Genomic DNA, 23,068 nt, shown 5'->3' on the forward strand with positions numbered 1-23,068 from the left:
CACGGCGGGGCGGGGAAGGGAAGGGAAGGAAAAGGAGATGGCGGCTTCCGCGTGGCTGTAGCCTCGCCACAGGGCGCCGAGCCGCTGCCTCCCCCCCGCCGCCGTGGGCTATGGCGCTGCCGCTGCCCCTGCCCCTGCCCCTGCCCGAGGCCGCAGCGTTGCTGGCCGCCTTCCTCCTCCTCCTCCTCCTCCTGGTGAGAGCTCCCGGGGGTGGCGTGGAGGGCTTGGGGTGTGTGGTGTTTGCAGCGGGGGTGGGCTCGCAAGGGGTGTGATTTGTCCTGGGGGTTGTACGCCTCCTGAAGGCACCCGCAGTGGGGCTCCTGTCCCAGCCGCTCAGGGACAAGGAGTGTGCTTCTCTGCTGCGAAAATGGGGAGCAAGGTTGAGCATTTTCGCATGGAAACCGAAATTCTGCCGCACGCCACCTCTGCTACGTCTGTGGTGCTCCCCAGGACCTGGGGAGACAGGTGCCAGCTGTATTTCGGCTGTGCATAGAAGTGCTCTGACAGAGGCGTGCTGCGCTCCAGAGTAATGCCACCGCTTCCAGTGGCTCAGTGCAGGACCGGAGCCAGCGCCAGCTGGCTGACAGATTATTTGGACAGGGTGCGGCGAGGCTTGGACCAACCTTTCGAGGGCATCCAGAGTCGCAGTTGACTTAAGACCATCTCGTCTAACTGTTAACCCAGTACTGACAAGTTCACCGCTAAACCATGCTGCCAAGTTCTACATCTATGCGCTTCTTGAACACCTCCAGGGATGGCGGCTTAGCCACCTCCCTGGGCAGCCCATTCCAATGCCGCACAACCCTCTTCAGTGAAGAAATTTCTCCTAATAGCCAGCCTTGGGGTTGTTGTGCCCCCAGTGCAGGACTCAGCACTCAGCCTTGTTGAACCTCATGCAGTTGGCCTCGGCCCAGCCTATCCAGATCCCTCTGCAGAGCCCTCCTACCCTCGAGCAGATCAACACTCGCACAAGAAAGCTTAGGTCCATTGCAGTTTGGTGGATGAAGCAATGTACTATTGACTCATCTCATTACTGAAATATGTTTGGTTGCCCCTTGTAACGTATTTAGCAGCTAGATAAACCTTTAATACATTGCTGGTGTATAAACAATGCTCAAATATTTTCTTGCTTATCTTTTTCATCACAGATTTGTGTGATTGCTCACATAACTGCTGTAAAAATGCCAGCCCTTCACCGATACGAGGAAGAAAAATTCTTCATAAACTCTGAAGGCAGGAAAGAATCTGTACCAAGTATACACGATCCCCCCACAAAGGAACTCTCTGTTGTTGTGCCTTCATACAATGAGGAAGACCGGTGTAAGATTTTTCTTGTTTTGAGAAAAAGAAGAAAATCTATCTGTTGTTCCTCTGATAATGCAGAGGTCAGTTTATGTTGGCAGTAGACTCTAGCACACCAGATTATGTATCTAATTTTCTACACCCTTTCCAGAAAACAGTCCAAGTACACTGAATTTCAAAATTAAGATATTGTGTAATTTGATTGTTGCTGCTAAAAGTAGGATGGAGCACTTGTAGGAATCTGCTTTATTTTGATAAAGTATAGCAGGATAGCTGCTCATTGCCCCTGTAGTTGCTGTAAAGCAAGGTGTATAAACAGACTTTTAAAATTAATTTCAGACTTGCTGTAAGCAACAGCAGCAGTTTCAGACAAGCAGGAAAGGGATGATCTGATGGTTTTGATTCTGCTGTTTGGCTTTTGGTTTGGCCATATACATGAGGACATAAGACTAAAAAGCGAAGTCTTTCCAATGTGAGAGAAAATGTCAAGCTGTAGAGCTGTAGTTGTGGTTGACATGATAGCACAAGCACGTTTCTGTTCTTGGTGAGTGAAAGTACCAGGCTGTTTGGGATTCTCTTGAGGGATGTTGACAAACAACGTGCGTCTGGACACAAAGTAGGCCTGGCTCTTTCTTGAGTCCAGTGCATTCCTCAGTTCTGGTTCTCATATATGTGCTTGCAGTAAGCAAGAACATAAATATTTCACGTGCTTTTCATTTAGTTGTCTCGCTGGAGACAGAATAAGCGCTGGTGATGTGCTCAGGAATGAGCATATCCTGCAAAGACAACCGTAACATCGAATGTCTTTCTAACGTGCAGATAAATCAGCTGCAAAAATAGCGTAAGTTTGTTGGCTGAAGCATCAAAGCCAACAGCCTTAGTAGGAGAAGGCATGGGACTAAGTAGCATTAGGAATTTCTCTGTCAGTTGGCTTAAATAGAAGAAAGTCAGTGCTGGTTTGCATGGTCAGTCTTGGAGATTATTTTAATTTTTTCTGTAATACTACTTAGAGAATTGCATTTTAAAATGGAAAGTGGGTTCTAATCTTTAAAACAAATTTTTGTTTCTGTCTTACATGTGTGATTTTTTTTCATTGTTCTTGCACTCAGAAAGAATGGGGCTTAGAATTGCAGGTGCTAAGCTTGTCTGCTGAAGCTGGTTGTGGCATGAAGAAAGCAATTTGCTCATCTTAGCTTTGGGGTTGTTGTCAGCTTGCATGTACAGATGCTTTTTGGTGTTTAGCATGTTAAAATCTACTAACTTCATTGTTGTGTTTTTCTTGTCTAGTACCTCTTATGATGGATGAAACTATGGATTTTCTGGAAAAAAGACAGGTATTTTCGTTTTGCATTCAAAATATATTATCTTTATTTACTATATGTAATAAGTCTGTGATCTATTCACTTTGGTTTTTTTGCTGTATGTTAAATAGCCACTTGGAAGTAACACTTCTGTCTCTTATCAGTTATTTTTAGATTGAATACTGGAAGGCATTTTTTTAATTAAATTTAATTACTACTATATGATGCATGCGATCTCTCCAAGATGGGGACTAAGGATTAATGATACATTTAACATTCTAAACTATAAAATTGTTTGTCCCAAACAGTTTTTTAAACATGTGTTCTTCATTAGGGTTGGTTATTTGGGTAAGAAGCCTCTTGTGGGTTTTGTTTGGTTTGTTTGTGTTAGCAGTGATGTTGTTCTGAACTTTCATCTCTTATAAATTAATTTTTTTTTAGTTATAAATGGTAGTTGAAGAACAATATGACAGCCAATATAATGGAACAGGCGTCAAATGTGGCAAAATTCTTTGACTAAAATTGCTACCGTAGCAAATTTACTGCATGATATTGGTGCCTGTCTCAACATGAATAGTTGAAAACTGCCAGAGGTAAAGTATGCTGATGTTGAAAACACCTACTATGGACTTCAGATATTGGATGAAATGCATTTTTTCTGTTCTTGTTTTTAAGAAACGAGATCCTTCATTCACTTATGAAGTAATAGTGGTTGATGATGGAAGCAAAGATCAAACCACAAAGGTAAGAAAAAGAAGTGTCTTTCCAAGAAATCAGAGGTATGGATTTTTACATTGCAGTTGTGAAATAATGTTTTGCCTTTACATTTTGTTACTTGAAATACTTGACGATTCAAATTCAAGTTCCTGAATACTTTCTATTATTGTCCTACCTGAATGATGGATGTCACATATGCATAAGCATACACATATAATTATTTTTTGAATGCCAGTATTCTTAACTGGCTGATGTGCTGGCCACAGTTTTTTCTGCTGCTGAAATTGTAAAAATTCAAATCTTAGCTTCAATAAACTTCTAAAATATTCCATATGTGCACAGTGATGTGAATAAAAACTTAAGGAAACATTAGAAGCCTTTTAGAATAGCAGATTCGTACTGTAATTGACAGAATGGCTGATATATTGTGTTGCTCTTTACTGTATCCTTTGTGGCATTGTTCATTTTAAAATCCCTGTGACAGTAACAGTGCTTTCAAAATAGTTCCGCATTCTTCTCCTCCTACTTTGATGAATGTCACTGGAAAGGAAAGGTGGCCAACTTGGGATTTTTTTATTATTATTTCTAACTACTGCTTGGTAGACTTTTGGGTCAGGTATTAACATGAATGCTGCTTTTTCATTTTCTTCATAAGTTTCTCAAGCTTAAGCTTGTCCATTAAGTACTGTTCATATATATTTATCGACTTTGCATTCCTTCTAGTATCATTTCTAACTGAGTGCACTGTGGCCGTGGGCCTCTGGACTTGCAAGGACTTGCGGCAGCTGTTAGAAAAGATTAGAGGAAAAAGTTCATTTATTTGTTCTCCCATAGCATGAAAGAAGTCTGCACATCAATGTGAATAGGATTTTATATCACTGATATTTTTTTTTTAAGACCACAGAGAGCAGCAAGACAAGTGAGAAGTAGGTAGCAGCAGCAAAAAATACATATTTTTTGATTAAATATTTGTGTTAGAATAAAAGGTCTGAAATAGTGTGATGTAAATTACATTAGTATTGTGAGTCTTTTGGACTTGAGTGAATGGGGTTTAGAATTGCTCGGAGGAATATCCTGTTCTACTGAACATGCCTATCTTCTCCAGTCTTCTTTTGTTGACTGTGAACTGGTTTTTATTTCCCCAGACTCCAGCAAACACTGGCAATGTATTTGTGGAGACTGAAGTGATTATAGCTATGTGCTATTAAATTAAAAAAAAAAGAAAGGGTGAGCAAATGTAAACTTCTACCTTGATTCCTGTTTTTGTTTTATGCTCATTTTTTGTATGTTTATCAGGTTGCAATGAAGTACTGCAAGAAATATGGAAGCGACAAAGTGCGAGTTCTTTCTTTGGTAAAAAATCGAGGGAAAGGAGGAGCAGTCAGGATGGTAATTTATACTTTCATCTCCTTCTCTGTCTGAACTGTCTGTGCCCAAATATGCAGAAGGTAGAGCTGTGCTGATCTACACTATGATTTCAATATATTGACAAAATGATTGCCAGAAAAATGAGTATAGGTTCCATGAAGTAAAACAAAAACTCTTTATAAAAGAAGCTTATTTCAGATCTTGGAAACTGTATTTTATTCCTGGGAAGAAAAATTACAGAAAAACTCTTTTATATGGTGATTCTGTGTGTGATACAGTTTTGCACTTCATAGTGTGTAGTGGGGCTTCATTGACAGTTTTTTTTTTCCAAAGTCACACATGCTCAGTTATGACAATATATTTGGCAAACCCACCGTCGTTTCCCTGTCTGAACCCCATCAAACATTGTCAAAGATCTCTGACCAAGAACGTGACAAAACCTGCAGCATCACGTATATTTTGCAGTGACACTGTGACTTAAGACTTATTATTTCTCAGAACTAATATAAGATTCTCTCTTGAATTCTCCTGAAAAAAATAGCACTGCATCCTCCTTTCCATAGTTAAATGACAAAGGAAGGCTGTTTAGTGTGGTGGCAACTGCTAATTGCTGCTTTGTGCTACCCTGTTTAGCTGATGGTAGCAACTTGTCATGTCTCACAATTTTAGTTTGCAAAGCTTTTAATTTGCAAGCTTCTCTGGAGATGGATTGTTAACTTTTCGTGTTTGTGCATTCCCCGTCATTTTGGGACAATGTGCAGTGTGTGAAGTCTTTAGATGTTGTTACAATATAAATAAATTGTTGTTAGTAGCAGAATATTAAGCCTGGCCTGTTGCCTTGAATCTTTGAGATAGGACTGTTCTGGTTGCTACATCAGGTGTTTGCAGTCTTTGCAGCTAGCTTATGACAAATACTGATTTGGAAGGTGTAGATTTTTATTGACTATTTTGATTGCAGGGTGCCTTCATTTCTCGAGGGAAAAAAATTCTTATGGCTGATGCAGATGGAGCTACAAAATTTGCAGATATTGAAAAAGTAGAAGAAGGTCTAAAAAATCTTCAACCGTGGCCTGTGAGTATAAACTCTCTGTATTTTAGTTTAATACACATGCATGTAGATAAATTTTTATAATTCTCTTTAACTTAAGCTCTTTGAGATCCAGTTGAAAACATAGGTGTCAGTCTGAAGACCTCGCGTTTAGAAGTTGTGAGAATGGGCTGCAGGAAGTCGCTTCCATGGAGTTCTTACCTCCTTGGCACTCACTGTGCCTATTTTAACGCAGCACATAATGTTCTATTTACCATTTTTCCTTTGAAGTTGTTACACTCTGTATAAACACCATGTTTTATTCACTTAAAAATAGTGTTTTTGCTTAGTTAACTATAGTATTCTTATCTGATGTCATCCTATATAACTTTAAGGGTGCATCTTAATTTCATTCTATTTTTAGAGGTTTTATTTTCTCAGTATTGTTTGTTTAATGACAGTATCTGGAAGAATTCTTGTTGTAAATACCAATTCAAAAAACTGTGAAACAAGTTCCTCCTTGGATAGTCATTGTCTTTCAGGTGCTTGACCTGAAAGAACTGAGGTTTGTTTTCATGAGCCTAGCGCTTAAGTGCAGAACAAAGGGGGTACATCTAGCTAGGTTCCCAATATGCAAGAAATGATACACAGCCTTCCAGTGGGAACTCTGTGATGGCTGCACCTGTATAAAGGGCAGCGGCTGTCCGTGAGTGTAGGAACGCAAGCACTGGGGCCACCGGGTGGCAGTGTTTCCCTGATGCTTTTCACTGCTGAGGCGGCAGCAGTTGTTGCTGGTTCTCCATCGTCAATCCCACACTCAAATACAGCAGATTTGGGGGATTTTGTGTCAGAAGTAGTAGTGTGAGAATAACTTTAAATATTCTATTTTGATCATCTCTTTTGATTTAATTTGGGGTTATATTTGTGACTGAAACTGGGGTGTTTTACTTGTTTGAAGATAGATCAGGGCAACAAGTATTCTCATATCCCTTTACAATGTAATATCTAAGGGAAACGTACATTATAACTTTAGGAGCCTTGCAATGCTCACTGCATATCTGTGTTTAGTACATTTACTGTATGCATACTTCAGAGGAATGATATAAACTAAGCCAAATATGAATAAATTGTAGCAATCTGTATGTACCATATACAAAATGTAATAACCTTTAGATGATCTGTTAGTTGTAAAAAAGATTTATTTTAGCCTTGGAATACAGCAGTAGAAAAAGTGCAGCTACAGGAAGCAGGAAAGTATACGCCTCTGAAGTTTTTATTATACTGTTATCATTACTCATAAAGGTTTCACGTGGAGATTCACAGAAAATTCCAATAATTCAGCAAATGTTAGTTTAACTAATAATTCTTTAATTTGAATTCCTGCACAGAACCAGATGGCTATTTCCTGTGGTTCTAGAGCTCATCTGGAAAAGGACTCAATAGCAAAGGTTTGTTTCCCTTTCTTTCTGTGTACTAGTACTCAAAATATTTCCGTTGTTTGAATCTGCTCTACAGGTTTTACAATTAAATAAGCAAGATCTGTAAAAGAATGGAAGCTGAAAAATAGAAAACGCTTGCCATGAGTGGAGCATATGCTCCGTCACATAAAACGGATGCGTTCTAGATTTCAGGCACCACCAACTTTGAACTGGTTTCAGTTAGTGTTACGACTGAAGGATTCAGTTTTTCTAGTTGAGAACAGCTTACAAGCAGAGCTTCAAGTTCCTGACTTAACTGGTTGCTAGAGACCATTCTGGTTTCCTGTCATTAGGAAGTAAAGTTTTAGGCACAGTCTGCAGAAGTTAACATTTTGTGACTGGTGAGTTAAAGCTCCTACGATGGAATGGTCTCTGTTCAAGTGTACGTTTTCTGCTAGTAGTGGTGGAGTGGAAGGCAACTGATGAGTTCACTTTCATTGATTCTCTTCCACAGCAGGAGCTTGTTATCTACAGATCTTGAGGCCTGTTCAAAGTGAGTTAGGGATAATTAGCAATAAACTTTGAAGAGTATCTCAATCAGTGGGAAAGTACTGTACTGTAATTTTTCTGTATTATAGTAAAATTTTTGAGTTTGTACTCAATCTACTGAACAGTCCTGTTCAGTGTGTGGCTCTTGTAGAATAAACAGTGATGCATAGGCACAGTCTTATCTTGCATCTGGTTTTCTGATATCTTGGCTGGCAATAGTTGACAAAGCACAGGCATGGAACTCATATTGCAACAGACGCATTGCTGGACTAATATTTTTGAGCATCGTTAGATATGCTCATCGTGTTGAATATTCTCAAGAGTAAGCTTTGTTTATGCTGATGTTTGATACTTGAAACTAATATATATATACCCAAATACTAAAATCCTTAAAAAAGTCCAAAAGAAATTGTGCAGCACCTGGTAGATCTTTCTTCCAGTTTATCAGGTGGCATTGGAGCAGTTCACTTGAAAAGAGTTCTTATAAATACTGGTGTGTATATGTCAGCATCCTCACCCAAAAAAAAAAAAAGGAGGAAAAAAAAAAACAACACATAATTTTCACAAATAAGAATAAATCTTTGGCATGGAACTTGCATGCCTGTGGGACAGAATATACCATTTACAGTTAGCCTGTGAGTCCTAGAAATGTTGCTACTACATGAAGACCATGTAGCTAGATGGAGACCATGTAGCTAATAAATTGGAGCCCACAGAATTCCTTCCTGCTGTGTTGAGGCACTGAATATACATGAACTTTCTTCGGTGCATTCATATTTCTTAGCATCTTTGAAGGGTCTTGCTAGGTAAGGGAGAAGAATTGGAACAGCACTTCATCTTTTAATGCAAAAATACAGTTTGCAGGATGAAAGTATCCCTCCTTTGCTTCTTGTTTCTCCCCCTATTTCTGACTTTTTGATGAGGGAATCATCAGCTGATTAGGTAGCAATGTTCTGTTTAAAATATGTAGCACGTTTCATCACCCCAGCTGTCCCCAGTCTGGAAATGAGGGACTACCATACTGGGAAAAAACTGCTGAGTAGGGCAATAGGTATTAAAAATAAATAAATAAAAAGATGCAAAATAATGTTTGAGAAGTTGGGATTTCTCTCTGGGCATAGTGGCATCTAGAACAGTAGAATGAAGCTGTGATAAGAAGCCATGTGGGATTTATTAAGACCAGAATTTCACCCTTAATTTAAGTCTCAAGACATCAAGATTTCTGTTCTGCTTCTAGAATTGTTAATGCACTTTAATGACTCCATAAATAAAGGCATAAATAGTCCTGAGAGCAATGAACATAACCCAGGAGCTCCTTTTTGCAAAGTAAGTGCACACTATTACAGGATGGCAGTCACGCAGCCTCTTAGAGCTTTCCTTCTGGGACTAGTAAGTAGTCTTGTGTTCTTGGTCACAGGGTGGCTCACCTTCATCAACAGAGCCAAAAAATCCACACCATATCTACCATTAGCTCAGGGTGAGAGCTCTTTTCTAAGAGGCACAAGGTATGAACTTTAATTTCCTTAAGCCAAAAGCCATTACATAATAAGCTGAACATCTTCCCATTTTTCAACTGAGGTTTGCAATTATTAGCTTTAAAGGCATCTCTTATCACCCAGAGATGTTTAACAGATGAATTGTTGGCTCATAAAGATTTTGCGTGGTATTTGGCTTGCTGTCTTAAATACAATCATCTAAATTCAGCTTAATTCAGCAGTGAGTTCAGAAGTGATTTGTGGGTCTGAGTCCTGTTTGTTTAGGAGCTGTCTTGAACACAAGACTAGGAGTGATCTCTGCAAACCCAGAGGCCAGCCTCTGGATTCCATGGACAAACACATTTGTGTGATTGTTATGTCAAGGGCAAAAGTGTAACTAAAGAATAGACTGTGAGAACTTGTAGCAGGAACATAAAATATATTTGCAAAAGAACAGAAGAGGTGACTGGAACATTGCTGGAAATATAAAATTAAAAATTACCTTACACAGCAGCTGTTACTTCTGTCCTGTTTGTTACTTGGTCCATCACATGCTGAAAAAAACATCCATTCTTTAATTGCATTCTTTTAAGTGCCTTAACACATTGTGTGTAATCTCTGGAGATCATTGAATCTTTAAGGAAAGAAGTGTTTTGCAAACAACGGATGCTCCTGTTTTTTTGTTGTTGTTTGGTTTTGGTTTTTAGGAATAACAATAAACTTTCAAAAGAAATGTTTTGGAGTAGCAGCTGGAACCTGGGTAGTTTTTACTGTATATCCTTAAGAATAACAGTCTTTATGCAGCCCTGCTGGCTTATTCTCCAGTGTCGGTTGTGTTAACTTTTGAATTTGTTGGACTTGTTCAGCCAACCAGACAGATACACGCAGTGGAGTAGAGGATGTAGCATGCCATTCCACCTTCCTCCTTCACTCTCCTCTTCCTGGTACCCCCAGTTCCTGGAAATCACAGACTGTACTGCTCAATCTGAGTTGAAATCCAGGTTTGGGTTTCTGCTGTGTTTGGTATGGTATTGTACAGAATGGAAAGCTGCTCTGAATTAGGGAAAGCAGCAACAAGAACTTGGACTTCTCATATCCTGTGCTTATATTCTAAGTATGAACTTGACCGGCAAGTCGTTCCTTTTCAGCTCTAACTTTGTTTCACTGTAAGAATCAAAAAGTTCTGGCTTGCTTCCAGTGCAAAACAAAAATATTTTACAGCCTTTGAAAGCCGTCACGAAACATGTTTATTGTCCTATAAGCCAGCTCTGTTGAAACGCTTCACTCATCACATAAATGAAGCCATCTAACTTCTTGTCTTTTTTTCACAGCGCTCGTATTTTCGAACTCTTCTTATGTACGGGTTCCACTTCCTTGTATGGTTTCTGTGTGTCAAAGAAATCAGGGATACGCAGTGTGGATTTAAACTCTTCACCAGAGAAGCTGCCTTGCGGACTTTCTCAACTCTCCATGTAGAACGCTGGTAAGATCTCTCTTTTTGTTGTGTTTTTTTCTTTTCCTCATTGAACATGGTTTTGAAAAAGTAATTCCAGCATTGCAGCTACTATGAAACACGATGTCTGTGCATAAATCCTAGCTGCCCAGTTTCTTGATGAATTACAGTACTACTTGTATAGCAAAAATACCTTGGTATTTGCTAGGAATTCTATTTTATTCTTAAGATCTACTTCAGGAATTGGTTCATTTCACTCTTTCTTTTTGTGAAGATAGGGATAAGGGAAACAGATGGACTTGCTAAGTTTTGAACTAAGTTTTGACTTTAAAATAGCATCCAATGTAAACTGCAGGAAGAATTGTAAGACCACGTTGCAGAGATTTTGGATAACAGTTTACTCCTTGATGCCTTGCTAGTCCATTTTACTTTGACATGTGGTGTAGAAAGAGTTTTGTAGTACTCAGAAGTAGTACAAATTGGTTTTGCCTTGTCAGACCAATAGGTGATTGATTAGGAGAGTGGACTCTTCTCCTCTCCACGTCTAAAAGAAAGAAAACCCAAACAGACTTTTTTTTTTTTTTTGGTCTTATATTCCATTACTTATTTCCGAGAGTCCTCTCTCCTTTTACAGATATGAGCCCTAAAGGCAGAGTAAGAAATGGGGAGAAGCTCGTATTGTGATATAGAAAGTTGACGGTTATTAATCCTATTCAAAACTTAACAAACTATTTTTATGCAATACAACCTCACAATTGAGTGTTCCTTAACCAAAGCATTTTTCCTAATGTCCATGTCTGACAAGATATTGGTAATTGCTAAAGGCTCAAAGAAAAAGGAAATACCTTTATTTTCTGGCTGGAATATCTAATGAGAGGACTACTGATAGATCTCATTAATTTAAGGCACTAGAAAATGATGCATGATCTATGAATTACTTTAGAACTTTCTTTATAATTTAGCTAGAACAGTTCCCTTATGAGAGTTATAGTCGTGACTATTGTTATGAGACTGAAACGCTGTTTCCCCATAAATACCAGAGTTTCTGTAAACTTCCTAGTCCACAGTTATTGCTCAAAAGCATCATGACAGTCCCCAAGTTTAATTATCATCAATCTTTTCAAATTATTGTGTTCATCCAAAAAAATCTCTCACAGGCTACTGCTTGCTACAGGGAGCAGAATTGCTGACCAGTGTTCCCCAAAAAATGCCTAATCCCACAGTCTCAGTAAAATCCATTGCATCTAGTTTTAGGTTGAGTTTTGGCAGTGGTAGTCACACTTTATCACTCCTAGAGAATGGGCTTGTGAAGGTAGTGTTTGAGCACACAAATTTGATGCATATGATGCAGCTTCTCTTAAAATGAATCTGGAATTTTGTGTGTCCAGCATCTGCAAAATCACTTTCCTGGCTGAGAGGTTTCCTGATTGCCATAAAGAAAACCATAGCTGAGCTAGAATCTTTATTTGTGCTGCTAACTCCAACGCCAAACATGATTTATAAAATTGTGTAAATTTCATATTCAGGAATTTTCTTAATATGTGGCTAAACATGTATACATAGTCCAGAAGTGCACATCTCAAAATTATCCTATTTAACTTTACTCTTTAAGCGGTTCAAGAAGGAACACTGAAAGGAATTAATTAAAACAATTATTTTAATCTGTGAAAATGCGATCATCAATTTTATGATGTTTTAAACTGAGTGTTTTGAATGTAATTTTACTTACTGGTCAGACATACAAGAAGTGTTCAACTTCTTAAAGAAAAGCTTTAAGATTTGTTCTGCCACTTGTATTCTCTGTTAGCAAAGGAACAAAAGAGTAAAAATAATTGTGCTGTATGCTGTCACCTGTACCCCACTATCCAAGAATACAGGCAGTGATAAAGGGATATTGCTGATTTATTTTATAGTAATTTTATTGCTCGTGTGGAACACACCAGCACTTCAGGACTTGGTGTGCTAATACATTGTGCTTTTATGTGCTGCTATAAAATTAGACTTCAGTACTTGCTTTTTTATTTACAATAATCCATAAACTAATCCCGTAAATGTTTTCCTTTTTATCTGAAACTTACTGGTTCATGAAGAAGAACATTTTGTTGGTCAAAAAAAAAGAACAGCTCAAATTCTTCCAAAAAGCAGCTCTTCAGATACTTCCAAGTCACAAATCTGCCAAAAGTAATACTTTTATTTATTTATTTATTTCCTTTAATTTTCTGCCAAAACAGGCAATATACTGTCTGCTTTTCTACTCATATGTCTTTCAGGCAGTTCTTGTGCTTCCCTCACTTTATTTTCATACCTATTGGCTAATTTCAACCAAATCTGACAGAACAGTAAAGATCTCAAGATGAAAGGCTTTGCCACTGCTGAAGAATATACTACAATATGGACTCAGAAGTTACTCTTCAGCTCCATAGCTAACATCCAGCTTGTGCAAGTGGAAGCTAACATTTTAGTGCACAAAACAGATTATTGTCCCTTTCCCAGTCAGTATGTGCAAGATCTGGAAATAAACTGGGGGAGAAGGAAATAAGCATGTGGGAAAAGTGAGCATATTAAAGGAAATGGTTGTTTTAAGTGAAATGTCTGTGGTGTACAGACAGTTGGGACAGCTGCAGTAGGAAATGGTATAGAGACATCAGCCATTCATCTCACAGGACCATGCACTGGATTTCTTTGTATTTAATAATGTAATAATCTGAAGTAATCCAGTAGTAGAAATTCCTTACTTTAAGTAAAACTGGCTTCTGATATGTTTCCATCACATAGCTGGTGTGTATAAATGAAAATAAAAACTGGTTAGACGTTGTGGCATGGAAGTTCTGTCACCTGGTGAGTATGAAGCTGTCAGAGGAAGGACTATGGAGCCTTCTTCCTACAGCTGCCTGATGAACTCAGTATTCAGTATTATATAGTATCCCTAACTGGGTCACAGAACAACTCATTCATACTGAGATCATTGGCAAGGAATTGGAGAGAAACCTCCATGTTGATACTGGACAAGAGGCTCTGAAATCTACATTTATTACCACCCCTCCATCACTGCGGTGGTGTTACTTGGTATCTAAAGAAATCAGTTGATTCTGTTTGAATCTTAAAATCTGTTTGAATCTTAAAATCCCGTTAGTTAAGTACTGAAAGAAGATTTCAGTTCAGAGCTCAGATACTCTGGTAATAATGGAGGAGAGTGCTGGAGAATGCAGCAAACAAGCAGCATTTAATAGGATCGTATCCATCCGAGAGCAAGCACCATGGTCATAGAGTCTGTTATGGGCTTCCCTGCTGCTGAACCAGCGTGTGGTAAGCTGTTTAAGAGAATGACTGCGGGTTCTGCAAGAGCCTTTCTGCTCAAGTTTTGTCAGGCTCCAGTTTCTGGAGGTGCTACGGAGTTGAGTGAATTCGTACAGGAGGTCATATTTAGACTAAACGCTGATATATAACATATTTAATAAGATCTTAATATGAAATGGCTATAAAATTGGTTTTCTAATAATCCCTGCCTGAATTGTTAAGTTAATTGCTCAGCTAGAATATAAGTACGTGCACCCAAAGGACTGGATTTCCTTCCATCTCATGTAGAGTGCATCTGCTTGTCACCTAGCATCTGAAGCAAAAGAACAAGGGACAATATTAGGGTATCATTCATTTCTTTCTAGTGTAGGCCTCTAAAATATGCCAGATGAAGTGTGGCCAACAAGTGCCCATTTCCTGCCTCTGACTACAGAGGGATGCTGGACAATTTGTACAGAAGGAGCTATCTCTGTAGGTAACTGGAGTTCAGCAGGGTAAATTCCACTCACGGTGTCACAATATGTAGGAAAAATGTCAAGTTGCTTGTGCGTCAATTGCATTAAAAATACAAAACTATTCAGTAAATCCTCAACATCGTGGATTAAGGTGAAGACTACTAACCCAGTTTTGTATCTGAGGCAGGTCAATTTCTGGGCCATATGGGCAATGTTGGTTGTTTCTGTAGACAAAAAGCCCAGAGAATTCTTCCCTTCAGAAAAAGGAATTCAAGTGTCTTTGCATACCGGGGAGTGTAAGTGCTGAATTAGCACTGGGTAGCAGTAGACTGCACTGAAGTGCTGGATCTTGTCGATACTGCCATAAGGCAGAGCAACACTTATCCAAGAAATAATACAGGTGTTTTGTCGGTATGTCTCTCAGCAGGCTGATAACACACCTCACTCAGAGAGCGAGTGTTAGGAGCACAGTCTCTTACTTGGAAACTGAACGTCTCGCACTCTGACTCCGGTCAATATAAGCAACATAGCTATCCTGCTGCTAGGCAGGAGAGAACGAAAGATTTTTAAGTTTCCATACTTCGATTGTTATCAGAGACACCAAAAACAAATGCTTATGGTGTTTTTAGTGTTCGATTAGCACCACCTTTAAATGGAGCCTTGTGTTTCCATATCCACCTGTCACGGGAAAAAATTGGAAGGGGGTTAGCAACAGGACAGGACATCATGATCTTCATTTATATGATCCTGTGTCTGCCTTTGACAGTTTCAGTATTAATTTAATCACGAGGAAATAAACAAATTTCAGCTGCAGTAGAAATGAAAAGCTAGTTGCTCAGACCTCCACATTTTTCTGCTTTCATCATGCTTTTCTCTTCCAGTTGACACTGAGTTGTGTATCACCTCTTTAATGTTAAAAATACTAGAAAATTAAGACCACAGTTGCCTTCTTGCTATGCTGAATTTAATTTATAGATGCTTATATTTAGGAAATCTTAAAAGCAAACTGAAATATACAGAGAAAGATACTGTTTTATCGTTACAGTGATGAGAATCATAACAATTTTTCAAAAGAGACCAAGATAGTTCCTGGAATATTTTATTACTCGAACTCTAAAGTTCAGAAAGCATTTGAAAAATTAATAGATGCTGGAAACTGTTTTATATTTTTGATACTGAGAAGTCATGCTTATTTTGTACGCAAGATTTTTTTTTGCGAGTGTTTTCTTCTTGTGTGTAACTGTTCTTTGGAGAGATGGCTGTATGTATATGAATGCAAACTAAACGTTCTTGAAATTTACTTTCTACATAGCAAAGTTTTGACATTAGTTTGAAATGAGAGCAACCTTTTGAACAGAGAGCATATGCTTTGTGTTTTAGGTTCTGAATCTGATTATACCACTAATCTATTTTTCACAAATGGATGGAGCACATTTTTTAAATTAAAACTTAAAAGAAAATTAAAAGAGGTATTTTAAAAACTTAATAGAGATGGTTGGAATTACTCACTTTCAGATTCCAAAAGAAGCTTTACTTCTGCATCTATAGTTTTGACCTGGAAAAGTGTAACTTTCTATGTTAAATTATAATGTGCAAGAGGAAAACTGGGAAATCAATTGCCTCACTGGCAGAATTTTCCTATCCAAAATTTGATCATTGATATTTTTTCTGACTACAAAAAAAAAAAAAAAATTCTTCCAGCCAGAATTTTTTCTTTCCTTACACAGAAGAGCTAGACGTGGCAGCAGTTATTATCCTACCTGGAATACTGATAAAATGAGAGGAAATTCAAAAGGCAGTTTTTGTTCTGGCTTGATTGACATAATTTTGTAAAGTAGCAATTTATAATGATATTAAGCAACTTAGAAGATCATTGATTAGCTAAATTGATTAGATTAGAATATTGATACAATAGATGAAAATGTTATTACTTTTGTCTAAAAAATGCCTTGTGCACTGAACAAGCCATTTTTTCACATTTAAAACACACAAATTCAGTATAAAGAAGTCATGTTTGCTTCTTCAGTCTATCACTAACCTCTAAATGTGAATGTGTAAAAAAAAAAAAAAAAATTACAGAAAAAGAAGCGTTCATTGCTTAGATAAATACACAAATGGTATGGAAGGACTTTTTTCTACCTCTTCAGCATTGTAGACGAACACAAGCAGTGGAATGAATTGTTTTTTCCTGTTTTTATGCATGACAAGTAGAATTGTTTATGGACATCTAATCAACACAAAAATATTTTGCTGTTACAACTATCTCTGTTTTGTCTTGTAGAAGTAAAAAAAAAAAATCCTGCTTTGAGCAGGCACATGTGGGCTTTCAAAAGCCCCAGTACAGCTGGAGCATGACTGTATATTTCATTCTTTCTTTGGCCATTGAAAGTTTTGTCTGCCCTTTAAGAGTTTGCTGGAACAACACATCATCTTAATTATAGAAAAGTTCTAAATTTCTGTTGCAATGGTATATCAGAAGGCCAAATTTTGATATTTGAAACATTTAGTATTGGACCAACAAAGCCAAACAGCAATTTCAAAATAATGATTAAATTTGCAGGATAGATATAAGTTGAAACATTTTGCAGGTTCAGTTTAAAAGGGACTGAATTCAGCTAAACACCTACCAACCTGGTGTTCAACCGAGTTTTAGCCAGCATAGCCTTAAATTGTAACTTAATCAAAAGTATTTAGCATAAACACAACCACACGGAAAAGTTTTCCTGTGTTTTATACTTCATGTTTGTGTTAATTAACACATAATGGAGCCACTGTTAGAAGTAGGTGGGGAAATGGTTCACACCGTGTATTTTGGGGTTACTTCAGGTACTTAAATTAGAGCCTGAACTTTCTACGTGATCAAGGAAGAGCGTTAAGCATTTCTAGGAATTCATTCAAGCTAGAGCCAAACATAGGTGCTCTGAACTGTGTTCCACGCCCAGGAGGCGCCTACATCTGCTCTCTGCAGGAGGATCCCCTGAAGTACACGGTGGGAACAACTCCCTGCTATTCCCAACAGTGGTTCTGTCACACGTTAACTACTCGCAAGTGGCTGACGTGCTGCTTCATGTCAAAGCGCGTGTATTGCACTCATCAGCTCATCCACTGGTGTTGCTTTGATCTCTAGAGCTGGCTCCAGCTAATATACCCACGCCGAAATCCTGGCTAGGGAAACTGAGTACTTCTGTACTGCCTGGATTTGGTGGTCTGCAGTCTGAGCATAGCATCGTTGGTGTACTGAGTACCGTACAACCCATATTCCCTCATTAACTCTTCTAGCACGCATATGGTTTGTGCTGGAAGATGGCGGGGAACAGCTGAAGGAAAGCAGTACCCCAGCAGCATCCTACAAAAGTCATTCTCCTTTCAGCCTCGAATAGAGTACTTTATAATTCAGGATATGTTCACTGTCACACAAATGACAACCACATGTAACAATATTAGCGTTCAACCTGATTAATTCCTGTCCTTTTATACTTTGAGCACTGTAGTTTGCCAAACTATTTAGTGTTGCTGTACTCTGATGTATATTACTGACATTCCGGTAATTGGTTGTCCATAGGAATTGTTGCAAACAACCATTAGTTCACCAGGCTAATACTTCATGGAGTAATATTTTTAGAGCAGTTCATATAGTATAATTCATCAGACAATTATTCTGTGTCTCTTAAGATTTTTAGTCAGTTAAGTAGTATGTATTGCAAAATTAGATTGACTCTTAATACACATGACTCATAAACATTCAAAGGTGAATACATGGGTTTTTGGCTTACAAATATAAAATGTCAGCAAAAAATCAAGTAGTACAATTTCAGTAAAAGAGACCATGGCATAATTAATAAAATAATATTCAGCCCTAATTTAAAGAAAACAGCAAAATGGCAAGGCTGCTTGGCACAGATTCAGTTGACTGAGGAAGAAAAAAATACATAAATTTATTCCTGTAACTGTTTTTGTGACAATTAAAAGGTCTGCGTCCTAATCAAAATTGAATAATGGTTCTAAATTCTCTATATAAAATATCTAGTCTCTGTAGATAATTTGTGTTTATGCTGCCTTTGCATGTTTTAATGCTGTTCAGAGTGGTATCAGTAGTTCTATTTACACGTGCTTACCGTGTGAATTCAGGTTGATGCGTGTTTGGTAACGATTTCACCAGCAGGCCTGTGTGCTTCACTGGGAACCTATGTGTACATGTCATACCTGAGTAATTACTTCAAAGTCGCTTCTCTTGTTGCGTTCATTAATAATTTTGAAGAAATAGCCTGCACTGCTTGAAAGGAGAGGGTGGATCGAAGTACAAGGAAGTAATGTCTGAATTTGGCTAGCCACCTGCTAAAGTATGTCTTTTTGCTTGCTCTTGACCACCTTTCTGTCCCACAGCTGTTGTACAAATGGAAGTAGTAGTGGCTAGAATTCAAACAAAACTTGAAGCATGAAGGAATTATATTATTTAATTATTTTATTGCATACATTTTCTCCAATGGCAACAGATTATTATTTTTTTCTTGTTTCAAAAAACAATTGATTTGGAGTTAGCAATGAGAATTTAAGGAGATTCTAAAAGTATGAAGTTATGGAGAGAAAATATGGGTTAGTGTTGAATTGTATTTGACTGCCTCACAGCAGTATTTTCAAGACCTATAGAAGTTGTTCTGCAACTTCTGTTCCACTGGCTTCAAACCAATAGCTTGGCTAGAACACTTCCAATTCCTTGACCTGCAAGGTTTAGTTCCCTGGGAAATGAACTTGTGTTTGAATATATCTTGAATCTAACAGAAATCAGATATGGATGGCCATTGATAGTTTTCTTCTAATACAGACTAATATCTTTAAAAATCGAAAAGGTGGTGAGTTTTGTTTTGTTTTGTATTTTTATTTTTATGAGAGAGGAAGTCTTTAGCTTGAATTTCAATGACCAGCAAGGAACAAGAACAGCCCTACTGGTAACTGAAGACTGCAATGGGAGAAAATAAAGACCTAGCAATCAATAAATTTAAGAAATGTAACCAGCATCACCAAAAGCTTCATAATTGTGATTTGCATTCAGTCTTGTCAACAGCAACTACCGGTAACTTCGTATGCTGATTTCTACAGAAGCATTATAAGCCACCGTTGCCAAAGCACTTTTCTAATACTAATAGCCTCAGTGCTTCAGGTTCTGAGGGACTATTTGAGCATATACTTGTAAGAATGAAGCACACAATTTTCTGTGCAGAGAACAGTAAGGATTAAAGCTTATTTTGGAGAAACTAGACAAGGGGGTCAGATGACTTAATTAGCGTAGGATCACTTCCCCAATTCATTTTGCTGCACAGCCTATGAACAATTGTGCAGGAAAAAAAAAAAAAGACAGGTCTTTAGGGTTTTTATGTTGTACATTAAATGGTCACTGGGTAAAGTACAGCTGTTGTTCCGGCTCTGTTATGTACACTACCTTCTCAAATCACTTCTGTGCTGCTGTCTTTATTCTTCACTTAGAAAGTTCAAGGAGGAAGTATCATGTCAGGATAAAAACAGTGGGTAGTCGTCCTCTGATGAAAGTAGTAGAGATGTAGATTGACATTGCACATTTGACTGCTTGGTCTTCAAAATTTTCTAAATCCTGATTGTGACAGAATGAAGTGAGCAGTGGTCTGAGCTCAGCATGACACACACCTTCAGAAACAGAGTGCAGTGAAGTATTGTTTTCTGTACGTTGGCTATTTTCTTACTCATTCAGTCAAGGAAATTATTTTCCCTTTCATGTGCATCAGACCTGTAGGGAATTGGTACGAACTTCATAACTGAGCACCAACCTGTTTTAAATTATGCTAAGGAGTTAATTAACAGTACCACCACCTTCCTTCTGGAAATAAATATCACTCTATATTGCTATTTCCTGTTCTATTTCAGGGCATTTGATGTAGAACTTCTTTACATAGCTCAGCACTTGAGAATACCTATAGCAGAAGTTGCTGTCAACTGGACTGAAATTGAAGGTAAGGAAATGGTTTCTTTTCTTGGCAAGATTCCTTAAGTGTCACTCCCAAATAAAATATCTGAGGGTCTTCCCAGAGTGGATCGTTTTATCCAATTTTGATAGTACACAATCTTCTTTCCATAAAAATTTTGAATTTCATGTCTGCCTGCCTTCTGATATGGCATGGTAGCACAGGAAGAATAGGTGAATGGGTAACACTGGAGACAAAGATAGGTAATTATACTGCTAGGATAGAGTACTACTTCAGCAAGTCCTCTTGCAATAATGTGTTAATAAAAATAGTGCAATTGTAAAATGCTCTGCAGGAAGCCTGACCATCATTGTTTATTGATTCAGTTCTGTTTCTCTGTCTCTCCTTCCAAAATTCTCAACCTATCTGTTAAGGTCTCCTCTAGAGCACCCTCTCTTCTTAAGATTTTGTTTGATTCTTTGAAACTTACACAGAGATCTCTGTTACTGGGGTACTAGAAAGAATAGTTTTATACGTTTCTCAGTAGCAAAAACAACTTAAGAGGTACTGCTCGTTTCTGCTTGCTTACTTCCTCTGATCAAATGCAGTTCCTTTTTTTTTCTATAATATTTTATTTTTAAGCTGAATCTTTTCTCCTCAACAAAACCCCTGAACAACAAAAAGTATAATGAACTGTGATGGTGACAAAGGGTGCAAGCAAGTAGAGAACATCCTAAACCAACTTTACTTTAAAAGAGAATATTTTCTTTCAATACGGTTCCATTTGTGCCACCTAGCACTAATGTTGGCAGAGATGGAAGAGGAATTGGTTTCATGGTGTGTGTTGCTTACCTTGCCTGAAGGCTGGCAAATTCGTGTTACTGCTGTAAGAGATCGGGAGGTTATTATCTTTCAAATACAATTTCCAAAGACTTTCCAAAGTCGTTCAGAAATCATTTGCTTAACTATTGGTATTCAGGTTCCTATTTATTTGAAGAAAGCCCTGTTGCAGAGAATACTGTGCATCCTGTGGCATACATTGAATTACTGCTGCTGCCACTCATGGTAGAGTGTAATTGCTATAAGGCAATATATTTTTAATATATATTTTTGTAATATTTTTTATGACAATTAAGGTGTAGGTTGTAGGGCTGAATGTGCTGAGAATGCAGAGGTTCATGACTAGTAAAAGTATGTTTTGCCATTGTTCATTTTTTCTAACAATGTCCTTCTGATTTTCTTCTTCATTAATCACAGGTTCTAAGTTAGTTCCCTTTTGGAGCTGGCTGCAGATGGGCAGGGATCTTCTTTTTATACGACTGCGATATATGACTGGTGCCTGGCAGCTTGAAACAAGAAAATGTAATTAGGTTATTTACATTTTCCAAATGTATTATTATACTTAATGGAACATGAGAACTATTTCAATCAAGTTAAATGGTGATGAAAGCTGAGGTAATTCTTCATTGCTCCTGCTGTATGTTTCCTTTTTGCAGCATGTACGTGTTTTGTAAGATTGTCAACAGGGAATTTCTACAATGTTCTGAAAAGAGAAAGCATTTCCAAAAAAGATTTTCTTATCTGGTAGCCAGGTTTTTATTTTATTAAATAGTACTTTTTTAACATGTCTTATCAACTCACTCACAGAGATATGTCTGCTCTTGTCTCATCATACATTTGGAATTTCTCCTAGTGAAATTTATACAAATTAAAAAGAGGCACTCTATTCTGCAAGGTGTGATACTGCGTTGTGAATGACCACAACCATTTATTTCTGTAGTATCTGGAAATATACAGCCATATTGCAACTTGGAATGATCAATCATGGCTTGCTCTAATGTGTATTTAGATTCAATGTTATGGGAAGCATTAAATGGTTTTACTGAGTTATAACAGTAATGTTCATAAGGCTGTTCTAAGGACTTTCAGTAGTCTCTTGACATTCCAAATGTTGTTGTCTGGAGCTGAAATAGTTTGTCTGAGATCAAACTGCAAATCGCCTCTAGACTATAGGAGTTCCAAGAGAAAGTACATTTCATTCTAAAATGTTGTCTTTTATAAATATGTTTTGTTCATACGCACTAATTAATACTGCTGAATAATGCTGAAGGCTAGGAGCCCTTGGCATCTCCGAATGTGTAGTGAAAAGGGTATGGAAAACTAATGCAGAGCATGCAAAAATGAGCCCCTAGGCACACTGGGGGCCTGTGCATTGACAGTGCACATTTGAAGTTCTCGTACTTCAAATGAGATCAGAGAGGGAGAGAAAGATCTCAAGTCTTATTAGTAGTGCCATACATTATTACAGTACTCAATTTCAGTGCTTTCAGAACAGTTGTGGACTGCCAACAAAGAAAGACAAATACAAATGTGAACAGATTTAAAGAATGAAGGGTATATGGTTGTATTTTCACATTTTTAACTGGTGATTCTTCTTATGTCTTCTGCAATGGTGTACTGCAATATTTTTTGCTTTTGTTAGGGTTACCTCAGTTTTCTGTAAATTTAAGTGCTGGAATAAATTCTCAAAAATATCTTTGATTTTATTTTGCAGATTTTACTGTGTCTGAGTTCACATACGTCTCTGTCATTTCTGTGGAATCAATCATGATTCATTGCTGACATTGCTTGAATAGAATACGAGCTTCTCAGTTTTGGTGAAATAAATTGCCCTGATTAAGCTTGGACAATAACAGCTCTGGCTCTAATTAATTCAAGTTGCCAAAAGCAGCTCTCAAAAGCAGATTCCTAAAATTTCCCTCGTCTTATCTTA

At 37.8% G+C, this 23,068-nt stretch overlaps 1 protein-coding gene across 1 annotated transcript; it reads left to right on the forward strand.

Annotated features, from left to right (window-relative positions):
- Positions 1–19: 19 nt before the first annotated feature.
- ALG5 (ALG5 dolichyl-phosphate beta-glucosyltransferase) lies at positions 20–22,827 on the forward strand. Its single transcript, XM_040543477.1, has 10 exons — positions 20–194; positions 1,149–1,320; positions 2,590–2,636; positions 3,279–3,347; positions 4,617–4,709; positions 5,647–5,760; positions 7,104–7,163; positions 10,489–10,640; positions 20,258–20,343; positions 21,553–22,827. The coding sequence occupies exons 1-10, from the start codon at positions 111–113 to the stop codon at positions 21,663–21,665; spliced, it is 990 nt and encodes a 329-aa protein (XP_040399411.1). The 5' UTR covers positions 20–110; the 3' UTR covers positions 21,666–22,827.
- Positions 22,828–23,068: the final 241 nt, after the last annotated feature.

The sequence above is a fragment of the Cygnus olor genome, chromosome 1 (assembly GCF_009769625.2).
Source record: "Cygnus olor isolate bCygOlo1 chromosome 1, bCygOlo1.pri.v2, whole genome shotgun sequence".
In the NCBI taxonomy this organism is placed as follows: domain Eukaryota; kingdom Metazoa; phylum Chordata; class Aves; order Anseriformes; family Anatidae; genus Cygnus; species Cygnus olor.